Source organism: Epinephelus lanceolatus, chromosome 18, assembly GCF_041903045.1.
Source record: "Epinephelus lanceolatus isolate andai-2023 chromosome 18, ASM4190304v1, whole genome shotgun sequence".
NCBI lineage: Eukaryota > Metazoa > Chordata > Actinopteri > Perciformes > Serranidae > Epinephelus > Epinephelus lanceolatus.
Window position 1 is genome coordinate 8,944,348 of NC_135751.1, and position 18,206 is coordinate 8,962,553.

Sequence of the window (18,206 nt, forward strand, 5' to 3'; positions counted from 1 at the left end):
CATTATTGGGAAATGTTAGGCCCTATGTGCAGTTTAAATTCTCATTAAACTAAAACTCTAGTGTGTCCTGTTGTTGGTCTCAAAACAACACAGCCAAATTACGCTTTCTAAATCCCATACTGATGTTTCTTTTATATAAATATGTTTGTTATTCTGTTCCCTGTAGCTTCAATAACATTGTTAAACACTGATGTCTGACCCAGCACTAAACCAGCAGCTCAGTGGTCCCTTTCTTAAGAAGTCATAATCTATTTCATTATAAAACACTGAATGTGTGGTATACGTAAAAACCCATGTGAAAAATGTAATACACACACACTAAAACAAAGCATATCACAACCTAGAAGTTACACCATATAATTATGAGATTGATTAGACTGAGGTCCATCTTCTATCTCACTGAGCTAATCGGCAAGTGACAGTTCATGTGTGGCTTCACAAATTGACTAAGCCAAGCATCAGGGTGCCAGACAGTAGCCATCCATGCCATGGAAAAGCAAATTTCTATGTGAAAGTTCCAAAGCTGTAGCACATATGGTTGATTTGTTATGAATTTTCAAAGTTTTGAAATTTAGAGGCTTGCTGTAGCGCCACCATCAGGACTATTGTCTTGTGTTTCCAGTTGAGGACATCTGGCATGGGACTGGACCTTTATGAAAAGTTTAGGTACATTTCTCATATGGAAACATTGCACAAGCTGAGGCTTGAACTCACAGTCTTCAACACCAAGAACCATCCTCTATCTCACTGAGCTAACTGGCAAACAGACATGTCACATGTAGCTTCACAAATTGACTAAGCCAGTCACCTGTGTGCAAGACAGCAGCTGTTAGTGTGTAAAGGCAGATTTCAAACGGCTGTCAAAATTCAGTTATTAAGACAAAAATCCGAAAATACACATATTGCATCTAGACAGAATGGAGATGTTGGTGATTTGTTTTTAACAATGATTTATTGGCTCCATAAGTGAAAAACTGATGTTTAAAAATGCCATTTTTGCATTGACTTCAATTGTTCGCATGAGAGTGAAATTCAAAATGCTGTAAAAAAGTTTTTGAGATAAAATTCTGATATTTTCCAAACATCATCTACCGTGACTCCAAAATTTTTTTAATGAACATTGAAAATATATTTAGCAAGAATTTGCACATATATGTTTACAATACCTTTTACAGTCAAACATTTTGATGCACTGTAGGCTCAGTTTTCAATAAATCAAAAATCTGAGAAACATAGTTTGTGTAGGACAGTCTGAAGATGCTCTGTAGCAAGTTTGGTGTCAATTGAACAAAAATTGTGTGAGGAGATAGGTTTAATAGGTTTTACAGTTTTTGTAAAACAGTTGCAAATCTGTAGCACATATGGTTGATTTGTTGTGAATTTTCAAAATTTTGAACTTTAGAGGCTTGCTGTAGCGCCACCATCAGGATTATTGGCCTGTTATTGGCCTGGCAATCTGGCATGGGACTGGACCGTTGTGCAAAGTTTGGTGATTTTTCGCGCATGGGAAGTAGGATTTCCTCGGAAGAAGAAGAAGAAGAAGAAGAAGAAGAAGAAGAAGAAGATGAACATGCAGGATAACAATAGGATCCTGGCAGCTTAGGCTGCCTGGCCCCTAATTACTGGTTAATGCAAAGCACTCTTGAAATAACAATGCAATGACATGTTTGGTGAGTGGATGCTAATATCTAAAGAGCCCAAGATGTAACCCTTTTTATCCTATTTTACCTTCTGTCTCAAATTACCTGACATCACCTGATGAAATATTAATTTTAAAGCATAAACATGCCTGTTTGAAGCATTTACAGTAGCTGCTGCTCTCAGCCACACAGCAAGCAATGAGGGAGGAGTTCAATGTCTTGCTCAAGAACACTTCATCAAAACTTAAATTTGAACTGTAAAAAAGGAAAACGTGAAAAAAAAAGTCTAAATTTCAAAGCAAAAAACTTAAATGCACTTTGAGTTAGATGATTGAACTTAAATTTGCCTTGCTGGAGTTCGTCCAACTTAGAAAATATTCACTTCTGTTAATTCACACTACTGTAAAGTAACATTAAACATTACTTTACATTATGTGTGTTTCATCATTTATAAGCCTGTCAAGTCTTCATGCAACAGTTTCTAATTAAAACAGTTGTTTATTATAAGTGGATACCCATTGCATTGTTATAATTTTAAGAGAAAACTGTGTGACTCATCCAAGACATGTATTAAACTCATATAAAAAACAACATGAGTCGTTATGATAGATGGACTAGGAAAGAAGTGAAAAATCAAAAATGGTGTCAAATCATCATCAATCAAATGAAATGGACTCAGCTGTATTCTAGTGAGTTTATCAGAGCACAGATGGTTTCACTTCCATGTTAGGATCCACCATGACGCATTACAGTTAGAGCTCAAAGGGCACTCAGACAGCGCAGACCTCTGCCACAGCCAAATGCCCTATCTCACAATGTCAATAAAAGTGAAGAATAATTTGAGTATCCGCCCCATGACTTCCATTCACTCCAAAATGTAATGGGTTCTTCCTTGGCTCATGCCACAGGTGTCATGAAAATCAGGCAAGTAGTTTTTCCATAATCCTACTGACAAACAAGCCGAACCGAAAAACAAAACCTCCTTACCACTTTGGCAGAGGCAAAGAGATGACTTAAAAGCATACGCTCAGGAGCTGAGAGGAGTAATACAATTATTAAAGCATGTAGGTGAATAGTTCACAACATGATACAGTGTAAATTGTTAAATGTCTAACCCTAACACTGTCGCCAAAAACTGGACTGGTGTGGTGCAATGGACCCTGGTGAATTTTGGGGGTTGTGGTTGTTCTGTGTCTCTTTGTAGTCATTTGGGTCTCTGGAGTAATTTTGTGTCTCTTTGAGGTAATTTTGCATCTTTTTTTGGTTGTTTTGTATCTTTGGTATATCATGGTATGTCTTTTTTGTCATTTTGTGTCTCTAGTCATCTTGTGTTAGTTGTTTTGTGTCTTTTTTTAGTCTGTTGGGTCTCATTTTCTATCTCATTGAGGTAGTTCTGTCTATCTCAGGTAATTTTGCATCCCTTTTTTGGTTGTTTTGTGTCTCTTTGTGGTTGTTTTGCTTATTGTTGTAGTCACTTTGTGTCTCTTTGCAGCCTCTTGGAATCTTTTTCTGGTCATTTTGAGTCTCTTCCTTGTTGCTACGTGTTAATTTGACATTTTGCAAGTGAAGGCCAGGGGTCCTCCTGACACTTTGGGCCATGGGAAAAGTGTACATCAAGTGCATTTCCACAAAACTGATGCATTAAATGTGAACTATATCAGGGTTTGATATTAATAAATAGCAAAGACACAGAGGTGGCAGCAGTATTTTAATGGCCTCACACACAGTTCTTTACGTAGAAACAACAGCAGATTGTAAGGCAAAGAGAGGCGGTCAAAACTATCCTATTTTATTTTATTACCACCACACAGAAACTTTAAAAGTTTAATATCGACCATGTAAACATCAGCAATAACAATTTCTGGAGGACATAGTGCAAAGCAGAAACAGGAATCTCTAGCTGTCAGATTATGTGAGTACACACTGTCAGTTTGTTTATAGGCACATTTCTTCTTCATATGCAGCACAGGTTTATTTAAATGTTTCACCATGATACACAACATGTCTTCATGCTGGTTTTCTGTCCAAAAATAAACCACCGACTCTCATTTTAAGAGCTCAAAGTGCAAAAGTGACAGAGACAATAAACTGTTTCACTGACCTCATCTGTAATCACACATCACAGTGAGGTGACAACTTCAACTACCGGAGGTCAGCTAAAGCAAGATGTAAGGCTTATTGAAGAGAGAAAACAGACAGGATTAGGGCTGATATTGTCAGTTTGTGTCACACAGTTTTAATGTGTTGGCCATCAAAGTGTTGTCAGGTATGTGAAGGAAACGTACAGAGTTGGAAAGTGGAAGGAGGGACTTTGGTTTCCTACAGTCTAAAGAAACAGACTAAGACACTTCACCTTTCAGACTCAATTCTCGAGGAAACTCCAGAGTTTTCAGTTTTTGCAAATCGTGGCATGAAAATGGTTTTATTAAAAGTTTTAATGATGCACTGCCTGGTTTTCGTACAGAGCACAAAAGTGACCACCTAAAGTGGATATTTAAAACATCTACAGTGATGTGGGAGGGTGTTTTTGGGGTGCTTTAGCCAATCCATGAAGTGTATCTTTAAATCTGTAAAGGGCACACTGTCTTGCTAGTATCGGCCATCAGAAACTCTTAAGTTTCTGTGTGTCAGAAAGATGAGCATCTGTTGAAGTTTACTTTTGGACATTGTGTTCCCTATTCCATCTCCTCTTCTTATCCTCACTGTCCCAGTCCCTGTCCCGGCAACGCCCCCAGCAGGCCATTGGCTGTGGTGAAGAGGTTGATGGGTGACGACCCATCTGTGATCAGGGTCGACTTCAGCCCCAGAGCCTGCAGCATTTTCACCTGGAGGGTGGGAAACAAGATGGTAAGTTTTTCAAATTGTGACAAACATTTCAAACGTGGTGGTGGAGAAAAAATAACTCAGCAAAAGGACCTTGAGTTTAAAATATAAGCTGCTCAAAAGAAAATGAATTTTCATTAATAACTGCTCGATTGTTTGTTGGACAAAACAAGACATCTGAAGATGTCAAGTTGGACTGTGGGCAACTGTGGTATTTAGTAGGGCTACAACTACTGAGTATGTTAATTAGCTTATACCTGGAGAGGATCATGTGTGTGTGTGTTCGTACATGTCTGCGAGTGTGTTTGTGAGTGTGTTTCCGTTTGTCTACAGCTTATCTCACAAACTACTTGACCAATCAGCCTCATATTTTGTGTGTACATTTATAACTATATCTTCAAGGATCTCTTATGGTTGTAATGATTCATAATTATTGAAAAACCTGTTTTTTCTATCGTCATTGACTGCTGACTCCTCACTCCTCTTAACCGGCCAGTAGGGGTCGCAAGTTTTCCAGAAATCGGCTCAGTTTAAAACAACAAGCCTCAGCATCTGTTGCAGGTTACATTTCCGCCTTTACCTTGGCTCAAAAACTGACATCCATAGATAAGTTTGGTCTTACTTTGAACTGGGGTATGTGCAGATTTATTCCATACCCAAGAAATTATGATCCACTGAAAATGAGCATAATACAAGATGAATTAGTCTCTGTTTCTGTTATCTTCACCTCCAACCTGACTGTAAGGGAGCCGAGAGGGACAATTCCACTGGGCCCAGCTGTGACCCAGTTAGTCCTTTTCGCCACACAGCATCATACCGCACCAAATGTGTTTCAGAAGTGGAGCGTTTTGCCTGCCCAATTTTGTGGATTTGGTCATTTTTCCTTAATATTTGTGCTTTTATCATAAGTACCATAAGTAAGTAGGCAGTTAAATGGTTTCTTTTTTGTATGTTTTAATTGTGTTATTTCCTACTATAGTGCTGTAGCCTACAGACAAAGTTAATACCACTGAAGTCCAGTTATGAATGACATGAATCACAAATTTGTGGCTGGGTTTCCATTCATTCTCACAATTACATCTTATTTATATTTCACATCCAGTGCTTGTTGGCAGGAAAACGCGATCAGCTCTGTTTGACACACTGTGGCTCCATCAAAAACAGACAAGGCGTGTATTTCTAGGATGCCTCTGGAACATGCTGCATCTGCTGGAATTACAAGAATTGTCTAGAGTGGCCACAATCAGCATGGACGGCTGCAGAAATTTGCACTCTACTGAGTGCACTTTTTTTTTTTTTTTAGTTTTTGATGAATCCAATGAAAATTTGGGCTCAAAAATGTAAGTAGAGCGTGAAAAATGTCCTTCACAAGTCCCTAAAATCCAAGCTGACATGTTAAAATGTCTTGTTTTGTCTGATCAACAATCCAAGAATCCCAAATATTCACCTTTACTGTCACAGAAGATGAACAAAACTCATAGCACAAACTAAACTGAATTCTAAGTATTTTTACTTTATAGTGGAAACTGACCACTGATCATTCCCCCACCTGAGACTTTGTAATTCAAGTTCAAAATACAGTTTGTTCAGTTAAACTCAAACTGCCACAGAAAGAGCCGAGTATAAAACTAAAATCACTGTATTCCTTAGCAGCAGCAGTGGTGGTAGCAGTGTAGTAGCAATCGTACCTGCAGCTCGGGCCCGGCTCTGGCCATCTCCGTCAGCGTGTCGGTGCCCAGACTCTCCACCAGCTTACTGAAGCGCTCGCTCTCGATGACAGCAAGACTCTTCTGCTTGTCCACCTCCAGACTGTCCATCTGCTTCTTGTAGCTCAGCTCCTGCTCACGAGCCTTCGCCAGCCGCTGGAGCTCTGCCTCCTACTCAAACACAGACACACAGACACACACGTTTGTTGTTTTACCTTCCATAAGTCTGTCACATAAATTTGAGGTATACTTAATAATTCTACTCCACTACATCTCAGAGGGAAATATTGTACTCTTTCTTCCACTTCATTTGTAGAGGGGTAAAGAGTATTTCTTCCTCTGCTGTACAGAGAAGTCTATGTTGAAAGGTGAAACAGAATGTCTGGACATACCGCCTCAATCCTCTGAGCTTCAGCCTTCAGTTTGGCCTCATGAACCGCCGCCTCTCCCTGAATACGAGCTGCCTCTGCCCGAGACTGAGCCTCAGCCTTCGCAGCTCCTGTACTCTCCACTGCAGCACTGAAACACAAACAGACAGGGTTAATACCACAGGTGGAAGTTGTACTCGGATCTTTCACTCAAGTAAAAGCAGTAATACCACAGTGTAGAAATACTCTGTTACAAGTATTAGTAATGCATTCAAAATCTCACTTCAGTAAAAACTACAAAAGTATTTAGCATCAAAATATATAAAAAACATATCAATAGTTCTCCTTGCAGGGAACTGGTTCTTTGCCTGTCAAAACACGAGAAAGCTGGTGTTGGTGGAGTGACTCTGTGGTTACCTGAGTGCCTCCAGCTCCAGCAGCTCCTTCCTGGCTCTCTCAGCCTCTGCCTGGTCGTTGATCCTCTGCCTCTCCAGTTTACCCCGTGCCTCCTGCTCCAGGCGCTCCGCCTCATGCCTGCAAACACACGCACACACACACACACACACAAAAAAAAAACAGACTTTAATTTCTTTCTGTGATAAACATCATGCTGGTTGTGGTTATTTAGAAATTCCTGCTTTATCTGAAAAGAAATCATTTTGTGAAATACGCACCTGAGAGTTAGCTTCTAGTTCCCCTTAGAGTTAGCTTCTAGTTCCCCTTAATTCCCTTTAGAGTTAGCTTCTAGTTCCCCTTAAAGTTAGATTCCTTCTAGTTCCCCTTAGTCAAAGTCCAGTGCATTTCCTGGGGGCCTGGCCTGGCATGGCTACGCATTCAGTGCGCACTTAAAATGACATAAGATTAAAGCAGATATGTTGATCTATGTGACTGGCTAAGGAAAATCGAATACCTCTCCCCCACAGAAATTGGTTAGAGTGGACCCAAGGTCAGACTGAAACCAAGTGCGATGAGTTGGCAGTTCTTTTTGATATCAGGCAAGCTCCACCTAGTTTCTATGTCTCCTTAGCCTCTGGTTCCCTTTAGTTTAGAGTAAGCATTTAGGTATCCTTCGCTTAGAGTAAGCTTATAGTTCCCCTTAGCTTAAAGTTATCCTGCAGGGGCCGTATTCACAAAGCTTCCTAATAGAAAGAGGTGTTCCTGGTGATGAAATTCGAATATAAAAAAATCTTAAAATTAAGATATTTTCTTAACATTTCCCCTTAAAGTTAGGACTAAATACTGGTAAAGATAAAAGTTATTCACAAAGCATCTTAGCCCTTAAGAGAACTCATAGGGTGTAAAAAAGTCAGGAGCAGGGAGAATGACTTTTAAGAGGTTTAAGAGTTTCTTAAGCAGATGAGAAAATGGTGGAAAGACAAAGAGGTGGGATTTGATCTTGCAGGGATAAAAGCCTTAGCCTAAAGTTAGCTTCTAGAGGTAATTTTTAGTCCCCTTATCTTAGAGTTACCCTCTAACTATTGAGCACTAGTCAACTAACCCAGGCCACTACAGAGTGGACTGGTGACTGCATTATTTGTTAGCTAAAAAGAGACATCATGTAGAAAAATGCAGAAATTACACGCTGTGATGGTAGTATAGTGTGTGTGTGTGTGTGTATGTGGGCGCTTCTGACCGTGCCGCAGCCTCCTGGGAGTTGGTAGTGATCTCGATGGCCAGCTGGACACTCTTCTGCAGGGCATCTCGTGTCCTCTGGTCAACTGGCTCAACAGACTGGATGTCCACGCTGCTGATCATCAGGTTGTTCTGGTTGAAGCGAAGGCTGGGACGAACCGCCAGCTTCTCATCGAACCCAAACACCGCCGAGCAAATGATCCGGTTTGAGTTCTGCAAAGAAGAGAGATCTTAGATTGATGAGCAGCCTAAAAGATATCTTTGAGATGCCTAAGTCTTTTCCTTCATAAAAGTTTATGAAACATTTTGTTTTGTCGAAACTTAAACTCCCCCAGGTTATAGGAGTATAGGTGAATTGATTAGTCCTTTAATCAACTTAGAGAAATTTAACTGGATGCTAATTTGATGGTTTAAATCACTTGTCATGTAAAAACATTTCTCGGTTCCAGCTTCAATAATGTTGAGGCTTTGCTGCTTTTTTTCTTATCATTAGTTAAACAATCAAAGTAAGCTCCACCTCAACCAGCTACAACAGTTAAGTCCTGTTTTTAATGAATGCATGAGTCATAATTATACGTACATAAAGTAACATTTCCAATGCAGGACTTGTAACAAAGTACTGTAACGGTGTGGTGTTAGTACTTCTATTGTGGTACAGGATCGAAATACTTTGTCCATGTGGTTCAAACATATACCTTTCTTTTACAATATATAAGAGAAGCAGAACAGAGGACAGTGAAATATGAACCTTGTGGAAATCATCAAACTGCACGGAGGCGACGGCTCCTCTGACTCGGGAGGCAATGGCTTTGCAGGAGTCTCCGACAAAGTCAGGAACTGAAAACAGAGCTGCTGCATCAGCAGGGTCCACTGGAAACTTTACATCAAAGTGCCTGAAGAGAAATAAACAGGAGAGGAAGAGGGATCGTGGTCAGAGACGTTAAATTTAATAAGACAGGAAGATGTATCACAAAAAAGGAGTGTACAGAGGCAGGGTTGAGGTGTCTTCAGTTGTTTGTTTGATGATAAAGTAAACTGGACAATTTCAATTGAAGCACTTATTGCACATATTGTGTTTGTGCATACACATAAACACAAATATGTGTTATATTTACTGACTGAAACACAACAGCATACCATTGTTACTGCAAATTTGGAAACTGCACCTTTGTGTTATTAATAAAGTAATTTTAATGTAAGATCTGTCAAATTTGTTTTATTTCATAGTTCTGCGGCTCTTTAATCTATTTAGCTTAGAGTAAGTTTCCACATCATTTTAGCTTTGACTTAGCCTCAAGTTCCCCTTAGCTTATGACAGCTTTGAGTACTCTTGAGCTTAGAGTTAGCGTCTAGTTCCCTATGGCTCTGAATCAGCGCCTATTTTCCCTTTAGCTGAGAGTCAGCAACTAGTTCCCTTTAGCTTAGACTCAGCTTTTAGTTCCCGTTAGCTATGAGTTAGCGTCTAGTAATCTGGTTATTGACATAAAATTGCCGTTATTCTTAAAAAAATGTATTGTAGTTTTAGCAGTTTTTGTTTTAGTATGACAACCACAAAAAATATTTAGTGCTACAATACTTTTTAAATTAGATCAAAAACTTTATTTTAGCAGTTTCTTGTCACTCTCCTGCTTTTTTATCAGCTACAGAACATTTATCTGAGGTAACCACCTGAGCTCTTATCTCTCATAGACATGCGTTTCTTGAACCCAGCTTTTATTTGTGCTGAAAATAGCTCAGCCCAGGTTGTTTTACAGTTACCAGTTGTAGGAGAGCTGCAGCTGCAACCGGGCGTGGTCAGCTGTCTCGATGGTGATGATGTCGGTGAAGAAGTCGGGCCCCAGCAGGAGGCAGATGGCTTTAATGACGTTGGCCCTCTTTGGTTTGTCTCCAGACAGAGACAGCACGGTGAACTGCTCGTCAGGCCCCAGCATCACCATCTCTGGTCCGAACACCACCCTGAAGACAAGACCACAACACCACCACCACGTCAGCTCATCACGTTAAGATAACATCCTTCCATCAGCACAGGAAACCGACTCCCACCTGGCCTTCTTCTCTCTGTAGTCATAGACCTGGACTGCAGCGTTGTGGGGGACCCTGTAGGAGACCACTCTGGTCTTGTCCCTGACCCGAGCCTCTCCGGTTCTGGTCCGGTCCGAGCGGTCGGCAAGCGGATCGAGAGGAGAAACTATCAGTGCCTCCACATTGGGAGGAAGTTCCTTCTGCCACAACTCCTCATTCTGAGTCAGCATGTAGGTGTGACCGATCACTGCACGCACCTGAGAGGCAGCAAGACACACTGGAGGTGAGCTGGACTCACGATTTAATCCAATAAATAACTCCATAAAGGCTTGAGAATCATCGAAAGATTGCATCGAGACATTCAAGATGCTCAAGGAAATTCAGGGATCTGAGATGAGAGAAAATGTGGATGTTTCATTTGGATCACAGGATGGATACAGGGTTATAAAAACATAATTAAACAGCTGACTCTTAAGTCTTGCCTGAACAAATGAACAAGGACGAGTTTTAAAAGATGTCTATCTGATGTCAACTAAGGGCAACAGCACCTCTTTAAACATGACTAGCTGAGTTTGATTTTCAGTGTGCTGTCACATAACATAATAAGAAGCAGAGAATCCTCACAACTGACACTTCTACACAGAAAATGACTCAAAAGACACAGCAGTAGGTCCCTTTAAACAGAGTTACCGACTCGTACCTTTCCAGTTGTGATGTCCCTGACGTAGATGCCCTCGTTCTCATCCAATGGGATGGCCTGTCGTTTCACCAACACCTCAACAGCAACAGGGGGGACGTACTCAATGGGACCCCGTAGCATCCAGCGGTCTCCAGGGCGACGGAGGATGCCACTTCTCCGCGAGCGCTTCGCCCTCTCCTGCATCAGCTCCTCTTCCTCCGCCTCCTCTTCTTCCTCGTCGCGCTGGCAGACAGAACGGGGAAGGGGGAGGTGGAGGAGGGACAGAAGGGTTAACGTGGCGATGCATTGGAGTCGGGGAGGACGGGAAGGGGAGGGAGGAGACGGAGGAGAGGTGGGAGGCGGAGGAGAGGGGGGAGTATGATAAGAAGAAGAGGGGGATGGAGAGGGACACTGGAAGGAAAATAAAACCCAAAGTGGAAGAAATTTCAAAAGGCAGGAGAAAACATAAAGGGTGGAGGGAGTGATAATGAAGGGATGGCAGGGTTTGATTCAAAGGAAAGAAGGGAGAGAAGAAGAGAAATAGAGAACAAAAGACGGTGCAGTGAAGGATAGGATCACCTCAGTCCTCAAACATCTGACACTACTTGAAAGAGTTTAACAGATGAGATCCTGGTATTTTTCACCAAACTCCATTCACTTTTCCCGCAAACAACCCTTATAGTATCCCTGTGTGTTACTGTACTGAAGACTAGTGTGTATCCTGAAACAAAGACACCTTTTCCAAACCTCATTAATGCCACCACACAACCAACCTTGAAATACCATTTTACACTCACTCTCTTCAGGTTGGTTAGAACACTAAAATGCCAGTTTACACTTAAGCTGTGAGGCCTAAGTGCAACATCCAACAACAACCCCATGAATCAAACCTGTACAGCTGCTGTTGCTGTATAACCAAAAGATGTCAAGCCGTAACCAATCAAACTGAATATCTGCTGGCACTAACACCTGCCCATACAGACTGTCAGATAAGGCTGGGGTCCTCTGTGAATAATTCGGCTCCTGGTAAAAATATCTTGCATGTCTGGATCTTATGTTATCAGCGACAGATGGTGAGCACAGATTAGCAGATGCTAGGCTAGCGGCCCATCTCCGACATATTACTTAAACTCTATTTTATTTTTTTGTTTACAACCAATAAAGTCAATAAATACAGATTTACTCATTTTAGATCTGGTTTTGCTAAACTCTGATTAGAACTAATCTTAAATTATATTACTTCTTTTTGTTGAGAACCTAGCCTAAAGGCCAAAACACACCGGCGGCTTCATATGATGGCGGCGTCATTGATGCGAGTCAAGTGCCGCCCCCAACACACACAAAAAAGCACACTCCAGTCCGCTAGGCTCCCTTCATTCCTCTCCACTCCAGTAACTCCCTAACTGAGGCAGTCACTCTTTAAAGACCGGTGCAGAAACATAGATGCAAACATATAAAAGGGTCTGACATGGTTGTTCAGATTTAAAGAGCTCTTATTGCCTCTTCTGCATGAAACAGTGAGGTGTGTGGACTGTGGCAATCTCCACCTGCAGCTTTGGGTCATGTTTGTGCAGTAAAGTGTTAAAGAGCTGGATGGTGTTGAACATAGGTCAGAGGGTGTGGTGACCATTAACATGCTACAAATTCTACCATAGCAGTCCAATGAGAGCTATTTTGTGGTTGTTGTGTAACAGCATGGTGTCATCTGCATATGGTTTTACTGTGTAAATGCACTGAACAATAATGCCACTGCACTCTGGCTACAGACTTTTCAACATACAGTATGTGTCCTGCCACCTTCAGATGTCTGCAAGAATTCAGTTAACTGAAGCAGAAACTTTTCACACAGCATTAATCATTTATCATCGTTTACCTGCTTTAAACACATTAAATGTAATTTTTTATGTTGATTTAAACACACCTAATGATCAGCATTTCATTTTAAATTACTGTATACTTCTACTCCACTCCACAAAATAGCGCTTTTTCAAGGGCGGTGACGCTGGAAAAATAGGACAATAGCGTAAAGTGCCATGGCACGGTGTGGGTGTGTAAATAGAAAATAATGGGGGCGGCTGTTTTGATGCGCGTCGTACGCCACCGGTGTGTTTTGGCCTTAAGAGTTTAAAACAACTTGCAAACAGCAGCAGTTGACAATCTTGTTTTTGTTGACCTTGACAAACCATCCCGATCCTGGTGTTTCCTTGGAATCCTTCACACCAAACTCCACACCCTGTTCTCAGAAATACCTGCAATAATCTGCAGCTGCAACAGAGCACACCTCTAACCACTCCTATCAGTGATGCCAAGTGTGGCTGAACTTGCAAAAGACTTTAAACTTTCAACTAGAAAGGGCAGAGACACACCCCTGAGTTCTCACTTCATACCAGGCTGAAAAGATCTGCGGTAAATCATCTGGACACACCTCTGTGTGAGGATGCAGTTTATTGTTGTATTAACTTCTCTGTGATCAACTGGTTGCATAAGACAAGCTTTACAAACCATCAGAGCATGAACAAAAGACATCTAAGTTGGCTCAAAGTTATGCTGGCCCTCCCTTCATTCCTCTCCACTCCAGTAACTCCCTAACTGAGGCAGTCACTCTTTAAAGACCGGTGCAGAAACATAGATGCAAACATATAAAAGGGTCTGACATGGTTGTTCAGATTTAAAGAGCTCTTACTGCCTCTTCTGCATGAAACAGTGAGGTGTGTGGACTGTGTGGCAATCTCCACCTGCAGCTTTGGGTCATGTTTGTGCAGTAAAGTGTTAAAGAGCTGGATGGTGTTGAACATAGGTCAGAGGGTGTGGTGATCATTAACATGCTACAAATTCTACCATAGCAGTCCAATGAGAGCTATTTTGTGGTTGTTGTGTAACAGCATGGTGTCATCTGCATATGGCTTTACTGTGTAAATGCACTGAACAATAATGCCACTGCACTCTGGCTACAGACTTTTCAACATACAGTATGTGTCCTGCCACCTTCAGATGTCTGCAAGAATTCAGTTAACTGAAGCAGAAACTTTTCACACAGCATTAATCATTTATCATCATTTACCTGCTTTAAACACATTAAATGTAATTTTTTATGTTGATTTAAACACACCTAATGATCAGCATTTCATTTTAAATTACTGTATACTTCTACTCCACTACATCTCAGAAGGAAATATTGTAGAGATGGATGATAATATCGGTACCTTATTGGTATCGGTGAATATCGGCTTTAAAATTTTTAAATTTTGCACAATGAATGACTATCACATCCATTGAAAAGTATTGTATTTCATGTCTCCATCTTCTGGCGGACCATCCCAATAAGAATATGCATGCATAATATGATGTTAATTCCACTACGGAAGAGACTTGATGAACACTAAAATTAGGTGGGGAAAAAAGTGGATATATCGATATTAGGGGTGTAACGGTACACAAAAATCACGGTTCGGTACGGACCTCGGTACACAAGTCATGGTTCGTTTTTTTTAGGTACAGTAATGAAAAAAATAGACAACTATTAAATATCTTTTACTTATTGGTAACCTTATTAAAACATACCACCACAGCAGTTAACTCTTTTTACACAATTTCTGAATGAAACAAATATATATAAAATCCTGCTTTTTCACATTGTTTGAATGAAAATAGAAATATAAAAGTGAAAAATAAAATCCTGCTGTTTTTTTAACACATTTTTTGAATGAAAAATATAAATATAAATTTCTGCTTAAACAGTTTTACTCAATTAAAATAAAAAGTATAGTGCAGCTGGTCAGCTTTAAAGCCTGCTCAGATTCAGTTTTACTAGGAACTTACTTAGCTTTCCCAGTTTGTTAAAGTGCAGTAAACAAAACATGCTTATATCTAAACTGCAGCTTAAACAATTTTACTCAACTCCAATGGCGTTGGTTATTTCTTTAGCACGATGGTCAGGGAAACGCTCTTTCTTTTTAAATGACAACGATATCGTAGTTTGCACCAGATTGCTTTTTCTAGTCGTGCCGGTTAACGTTCAAACTCGGGTGGTGTTGCTTTAGATACGTTAGCATGTTAGACGTGTTTCAGTACATACCTGACCGCTGTTCTGCAGTGTCAGCACACTGCTTTTGTCTTGTCAGCATTTCCATCTTCGTATTTTACCGTGAAACCAAAGTGTTCCCAAACGGAGGACTTAAGGTTTGCGGGTGGGTCTTCAGGTTCGTCAGGCTCACTTGCCATGTTGTCAAACTGCGAGAAAGCGCTGCACAAAGTGAAGGCGGAGATTTACAGTCGGACTTGGTCCGTCACTCAATTATGTCCAGCGGGGAACTAGATATTTTAAATGGTTTGGCTTGCAAAAACGGAATTAAAATAAAACAAAATAAAATAATATCCTGCGCCCAATAATTCGGTACAGGGTTGTGCCGAACCGTAAGTCGTGTACCGAACGGTTCGACACAAATACATGTACCGTTACGGCCCTAATCGATATCGGTATTGGCAATCAGTCAAATGAGTTGTTACATATCAGCATATCGGATATCGGCAAAAAAAAATCCAATATCATGCATCCCTAAAATTGTTTTGTTTACTCCACAACATTTGTCTCACATCTTTAGTTACTTCACAGATTTAGATTAAGATTACGAAATATAAATCAAATAATCATTTTTGATATATTATTTTAGATTAAACTACCAGCACTACATAGCACCATCTTTAAATGTTACAACATTGAAGAGATGGATACATTAATACATCAATAATAATAACCTAATAAGATACACAGTAAGTATTTATGGTATTTTAAGTGTATTTTGATGTTAACAATTTTGTAGTTTTACTTAACAAAAGTTGAGAATGCAGGGCTTTAACTTTAACACAGTATTTCTACACTGTGGTTTTACCATTTTTACTTAAAGTTCCCCTCCAGATATGTTATATATCAGTATTTTGTTAAACATGATTTTCCCTCATAGAAAGTCAAAGAAAAAAGAAAAGTCTGAAAAGGGGCTTTTCAAATCTGGTCTCACACCCCGCCCACTGCTGCTGCTTGCAATAGGGTCTGCATTCGCTTTCTCCAGAGCTGACACCGTGCTACTAGAGGTACACTGCTGATCGGTTGACTAGTATAAGACCAGCGTCATGATGGCTAATGTTAGCATTCGAGGAAAGATCTAAGAGATTCAGCCAAACATGTTTGAGCTTCAACAAGACCCAGACTCAGATGAGGAGTCTGTTGTGAACCATAATTGGCGACTAGCAGACATTTAAGAGCGGAAAGTGTATGTTGCATCTTTTATTTGATAAGTTGCTTATTTGCTTGTGACTGGCAGTGGCCGACACAGTGTTGGTGCTTGTGAAACATACAATAATGTCTGCTAAGATGTCACGGTGAGTTGACATTGGTCTGGTTTACATTCACACTCTACCATGTTTGCTGTTAAATATTTCACTATGCTAAAGACAACTCTGCCCTCTGTACTGACAAGTCTGCTCTGTGCTGGAGGTTTCAGGTTTCTTTGTCGGTGTTGTGTTGAAGACTGTTCCCCCATCAGTATGTTTCCTATAATAGACAGTGATTGGCTTTTGTATTAGTGAAATACCTAATCTAGCTTACTGGAATATGTTTGAATCTTAGATTTTAAGGAAATGCACAGACATTAGCCCCGTCAGTTGAGGAATGTAAACACCTCGCTAGTACTGACAAACTATGCACAGATACAAGCTTGTATAGTCAAGGTCCGACATTTAAAGGGATGTAAATATAAGAAAAACACTTTTTTTAGGGGAGGGGATCAACTTTGAGTCAAATGGCTACACCTGAGTATGTTTGTATGGATTTTGTTGCCCTGGCACCCTTCATGTGAATCAGTTGCATTGTTGTGATTTCTCTCCTCACCTCCTCAGTGTCAGTGAAAGCCTCCACAGCTCTCAGCACCAGACCCTCCTCCTCCGACAACACGTAGACATCTTGGATGCCCTGTTCAAGTTGCTCACCCGGCTGCAGGAAAAATGAGCGCTCACCCTGGCAGAGAGAAAGAAAATCTGGATATCAGTACATATAACTGAAATATTACTGCAGAACAGAATACAGGAAATGTCAGTGGCTTTTAGCTGAAAACTGGGTTCTATGTTGCAAAACTCCCCCTCTAGAAACAACACAAAATATTCTGTAAACCTGCTAATGTTAAGGAAGAAAAACAAAGTTGGAATTGGCTCGAATTCATGATGCTTTAAACTACATGATTTGTATTTAAAGGGGCATTGTGTAACATTTCCAGTTGTTTATTGGCAAAAATTGATGTCTGCATTCATAAATATGTCATCACTGGTGTACCATTACCTCCACCAATAATCTGACTTATTTTCGTAAAAGGAGAATTTCAGATTTGTTTGTACATTGTGCAGGTAAGTCGTCTGTGGGGTTCCATTACGTTTTGCCATCTTGAGAATACACCCGCCAGCAAGGGACATACAGCACCGCCTTTGGCGTTTTCGTTGAGAGCCAGGCCAGCACTGCGTGACTGAAGAGCCAAAGGAGAGGAGCAAGAGACGCTTCGCTACTACCCTGGCAAATTTGAAACAAAATCCCACTCTTTGAGCATAATGCAGGATCATGCATATGCAGCATCATGGGAGACGGAATCCTTGTCGCCAAGAAAGCGCAAAAGGGAATAGAAAAGGCAGCGTGGCCCGTGAATTAAAAAAACGAAGGCCCACATCGGGGTAGCCTTTCCCAGGTAGAGAGAGCTGCTGAGGGAGAATGGTAATGCAATCACAGGCCAGCGCTAACAGCGGCTAACAGCGGCTAACAGCGGCGCAGTGATGCGAGGAGAGGGATGAGGCTGTTAGCGACTGGCCGCTAACAGCCGCTAACAGCGGCGCAGTGATGCGAGGAGAGGGATGAGGCACGTGTCACCAATTCAGTGTCTCCACTTCTGCTCCTGAGTTATGACGTTGGGTTACGGCCATAAAAGTGTTTTTGCAGAACACTTTGATGTCATTGTGACGTTGACCTTTTGGATATATAATGCCATCATTTCATCATTTTATCATGTTAGACATTTGTGTGTGAATTCTTTAGTTATGGCCAGAAATGTATTTCTGAGGTCAGAGTGACCTTTGACCACCAAATTCTAATCAGTTCATTCCTGAGTCCAATTTGACGTTTGTGCCAAATTTGAAGACATTCCCTCAGGGTGTTCCTGGGATACCATGTTCACGACAATGAGACACATGCAAGGTCACAGTGACCTTGACCTTTGACCACTAATCAGTTAATTGTTGAGTCCAAGAAGACGTTTGTGCCAAATCTGAAGAAACTCCATCAAGGCCTACTTGAGATATCACA

General features: G+C 40.8%; 1 protein-coding gene across 1 annotated transcript in view; it reads right to left on the bottom strand.

The window, feature by feature from the left end:
- Positions 1 to 3,335: 3,335 nt before the first annotated feature.
- mvp (major vault protein) overlaps positions 3,336 to 18,206 on the bottom strand; it is a 29,478-nt gene continuing 14,607 nt past the window's right edge. The window contains exons 8-17 of the mRNA XM_033645138.2: positions 16,755 to 16,880; positions 10,892 to 11,113; positions 10,213 to 10,448; positions 9,928 to 10,125; positions 8,918 to 9,062; positions 8,171 to 8,382; positions 6,955 to 7,071; positions 6,562 to 6,688; positions 6,152 to 6,340; positions 3,336 to 4,465 (exon numbers count right to left, since the gene is read on the bottom strand). Coding sequence (XP_033501029.1) covers positions 4,340 to 4,465; positions 6,152 to 6,340; positions 6,562 to 6,688; positions 6,955 to 7,071; positions 8,171 to 8,382; positions 8,918 to 9,062; positions 9,928 to 10,125; positions 10,213 to 10,448; positions 10,892 to 11,113; positions 16,755 to 16,880 — 1,698 coding nt within the window. The 3' untranslated portion in view covers positions 3,336 to 4,339. The remainder of the gene's footprint in view (positions 4,466 to 6,151; positions 6,341 to 6,561; positions 6,689 to 6,954; positions 7,072 to 8,170; positions 8,383 to 8,917; positions 9,063 to 9,927; positions 10,126 to 10,212; positions 10,449 to 10,891; positions 11,114 to 16,754; positions 16,881 to 18,206) is intronic.